The sequence below is a fragment of the Amphimedon queenslandica genome, unplaced genomic scaffold (genome assembly GCF_000090795.2).
Source record: "Amphimedon queenslandica unplaced genomic scaffold, v1.1 AMPQUscaffold_11438, whole genome shotgun sequence".
Classification (NCBI taxonomy): Eukaryota; Metazoa; Porifera; class Demospongiae; order Haplosclerida; family Niphatidae; genus Amphimedon; species Amphimedon queenslandica.
Genome location: NW_003548320.1, coordinates 6,269 through 9,643, shown reverse-complemented (window position 1 = coordinate 9,643; position 3,375 = coordinate 6,269). Strand labels below are relative to the sequence as shown.

The window sequence follows — 3,375 nt, the reverse complement described above, 5'->3', positions numbered from 1 at the left end:
AGTACTTTTGTTTGTGTACTTCACAAATTTTGTAAATTGAGCTCAATTCACCACTCATGCATGCAGTATTGCATTACTGAGCCCTATTTTAGTACTTTAAAATTGTAATGCTATGGTAACTAGCTATAATTTTTGTAAATGCCAAAATAACGAGAATCAAAACTAAATTGAGTGGTCAGAATAATGGAATTATAACTCAAAACATGGGCTCCTGCTCAAAATTAATAGAAATAACATTATTTTGGTGCCACACATTCTCCGATTCTGTCCGTCTTCTCCAGCTTTCCTGAACTACACGTGGCTAGATACATATCTATGTCCGCATTCTTTCGTGACATCTCCCGCTCCGTCTCCCGCTTTTATCTGGTCCCATAGTATAATGCAGTTATGTTTACTTTCAGTTTTGTGCTAATGTACCACCACTAATGAACATTACATTGAAAGGATGTACTAAGGATAACTGTTATTCAACAACAAATGTATCCATAAGCAATAGTTCTTATAATAACATTTCACTTGTTGTTCAATTTCCATCAAATAAGACACTAAATACTAATGCTACTTTGTGCTATCAAAATGGAGTTACAGTTCAAAGCAACACTATAACAAACAGTAAGTAATGCACAATTAATACATTATGATATTTACTTATTTTAAGGTACTCATGACCTGAACTTGACATTGATTAATGTTACATCAAATTCTGCTTGTCTTCAGTTTCAGTTTGTCAATGGCAGTACACTTTATATTGATTTCATTTACATTTTTGATAGTCAAGGCCAGTTTCATTGGGGTGACCTCAAACCTTTTAATGATTCATTGAACTTTATTAAGTGTTTTGATGGTATACCAGCTGGTAATAACTTAACACTGCATGCATGTGAATGGGCAACCTTTTTCAAGAACTGTATATCTAATCCTCCTACTGTAATAACTGGTATTAATATTACTAATGACTCTACATCTTCAGTTCTAATGTCATCAGTTCATTCATCATCAGTATCACTCACATCAACAGTATTGACTACTCCATCAAAGATGTCTGTACCATTGACAATATCTACTTCACCAGTAGCAACTAATTCAACAGTTCTAACTACTTCATCAATGACATCTTTACCAACAATGGTGCCGCCTGTACCAACTCCATCAATAATGTCTGAATTTGTGACATTTCCTTTATCAGTGTTGACTACTTCAAGAGTACAACTTACTACAAGTAGCTCCATCATAAGCAGTACTACAGATACTCCTACCATCAGTAGCTCTACTTCTATTCCTACCACTAGATTAACTAGTACATTAGTGACAGGTACAGTGTATGTTCATTTGTGTAGTTATAATGTACTTTATTGTATACATAGGTCCTTCAACTGCTTCATCTCCACTATCTTCATCCATTACTTTACCATTCTTAACTTCTTCATCTACATCAATATCTTCTTCATCCATTACTTCACAAACTTCTTCATCCATATCTTCTTTATTTATAGTCCTACCTTCGTTTATAGCTTCTTCATCTACCATAATCCCAACTTTATCCATATCCTCTTCTTCATCAATTATTCAATTGGTTTCTGGGATATCAATTGCACTACTAATTATAATAATTGGTATGTACATTATAATCAAATGTTGTCATTAATATGTACATTGTAGTTGTTGTAGTAATTGTAGTGGTAGCAGCAACAGTTCGATTTAAAAAGAGAAGAGGAAGAATGGAAGTGATTAATGACGTTACATTACTGAAGAGTAATGAAAATAATAATCAAAGTACTGTAAATTATTTATTTATTTATAAACAAGGTTTACTTATAGGTTCACAAGAGCAAGAGCTATCATCAGTTAATCCACAGTATGAGAATGTACATCTACAAGTTCCACAATCAGAACTATCAATGGAAGAATGTGCTGCTTATGGTGTAGTGGAGGGTACTAGATTCCCACAGTATGAGACTGTAGATCTACCATCTCCACAGTCAGAGGGAGACTATGAACTACCAGGAAAAGAGTGTGCTGCTTATGGTGTAGTAGAGAGTGCTGGATTCCCACAGTATGAGACTGTAACATTAACAGTTCCTCAGTCGGAACTATCAATGGAAGAGTGTGCTGCTTATGATATAGTAGAGGGTAATAGATTTTAGAGTTGATGTATGTACTGGACTAGATTTGGTAAATTTTAAAAATTAAAAAAATTTCATTCAAAAAATTTTTGATACTATTGTAAATAGAAAAATTACTTAGTTTCTTCCTAGAATAGAGACATAAGGGGATTAAGTCAAAATGAACTAATACAGAGTTTGCTGCTTTTGGTGTAGTAGAAGGTAGTAGATTAGTACAAACCAATCGGCCAGGTAGTGGCCACCTAGTGACAACAACCTTGTTACAAGGTTGCCAAAACCATGCTGCAACCTTGTTTTTCCTATATGGGGTGCTTGGAAAAGATGAGGACTACTCCTGGGTTGACAAGTTAGGGAAATGGCAACAAAAAATTGTATAAGTAAAAACAAATATTAGAAGTACATGTACATATGCATCTAACTGCATTACAATAAATCAATGATCATAATACATGTAGTACATATACACTATATGTACATTTTCTCTTTCTCCTACAGTGGTCTTAGTATGGCATTAGGTAGATATTGGATTTTTATTTGGCACTCAATTTTTAGCAGTTGAATTTATGAGATTATACGAAGATGACACTCATTCATGCAATAGTAAGATACTAACTTCATTTATGGTGCATACATGTACATATACATGTATATTAATGTACATTGTACAATGTATATTACCACTTCTAATATATTCAGTTACTGGTACCTCTTTTTGCTATCTCTTTCTTTTATTCCAGAGCTTGATTACATCATTGGTCACTTCACTGGTATCTTCTTAGTAAGTACTTTCTGGTTTGCAGTCTATTCTCTGTACATGAGGAACAGACCTAAGGTTTATCCTAAAGTCATCCTACCAGCTCTAATTAGTGGCATCATATGGGGGATAGCAATGAGTGAGTCATCATGGGACTGTCATGTGGCATCTCTCTCTTTAGCTGGCTGCTTTCTAGCTAATGAGAATTTATCACTAGCTGCTAGCTTCCCAATCATTACAGCTGTAAGTTTACCAGTTATCCCGCACTTTTCATATCAATAATAAATTAGATGTACTGTATATACATGTTTATTCTATTAGGGCCCTGGATTTATTAGTTCAGTTTGGGGTATTTTACTATACAGAGAGATTAAGGTACAACTTCAAACATTAAAATAATAAAAAATGAAAGCCCAAAATTCTCTTCCCTCTCCCTTTCATCAGTAACGTCTCTTCTTTAGGAATGGAAAAACATTAGTCTTTACTTTGGTGGTTTTT

The 3,375-nt window shown here is 34.0% G+C and overlaps 2 protein-coding genes across 2 annotated transcripts; both read left to right on the top strand.

Annotated features, from left to right (window-relative positions):
- The first annotated feature begins 377 nt into the window (after nt 1–377).
- On the top strand, nt 378–1,294 carry LOC109589314 (uncharacterized). The gene is made up of 3 exons (XM_020005419.1): nt 378–612; nt 659–1,219; nt 1,290–1,294. Exons 1-3 carry the CDS (start codon nt 426–428, stop codon nt 1,292–1,294), a joined length of 753 nt encoding a protein of 250 aa, XP_019860978.1. The 5' UTR covers nt 378–425.
- Nucleotides 1,203–2,178, top strand: LOC109589315 (uncharacterized). Its single transcript, XM_020005420.1, has 3 exons — nt 1,203–1,613; nt 1,660–1,773; nt 1,819–2,178. Exons 1-3 carry the CDS (start codon nt 1,322–1,324, stop codon nt 2,142–2,144), a joined length of 732 nt encoding a protein of 243 aa, XP_019860979.1. The 5' UTR covers nt 1,203–1,321; the 3' UTR covers nt 2,145–2,178.
- The last annotated feature ends 1,197 nt before the right edge of the window (nt 2,179–3,375 follow it).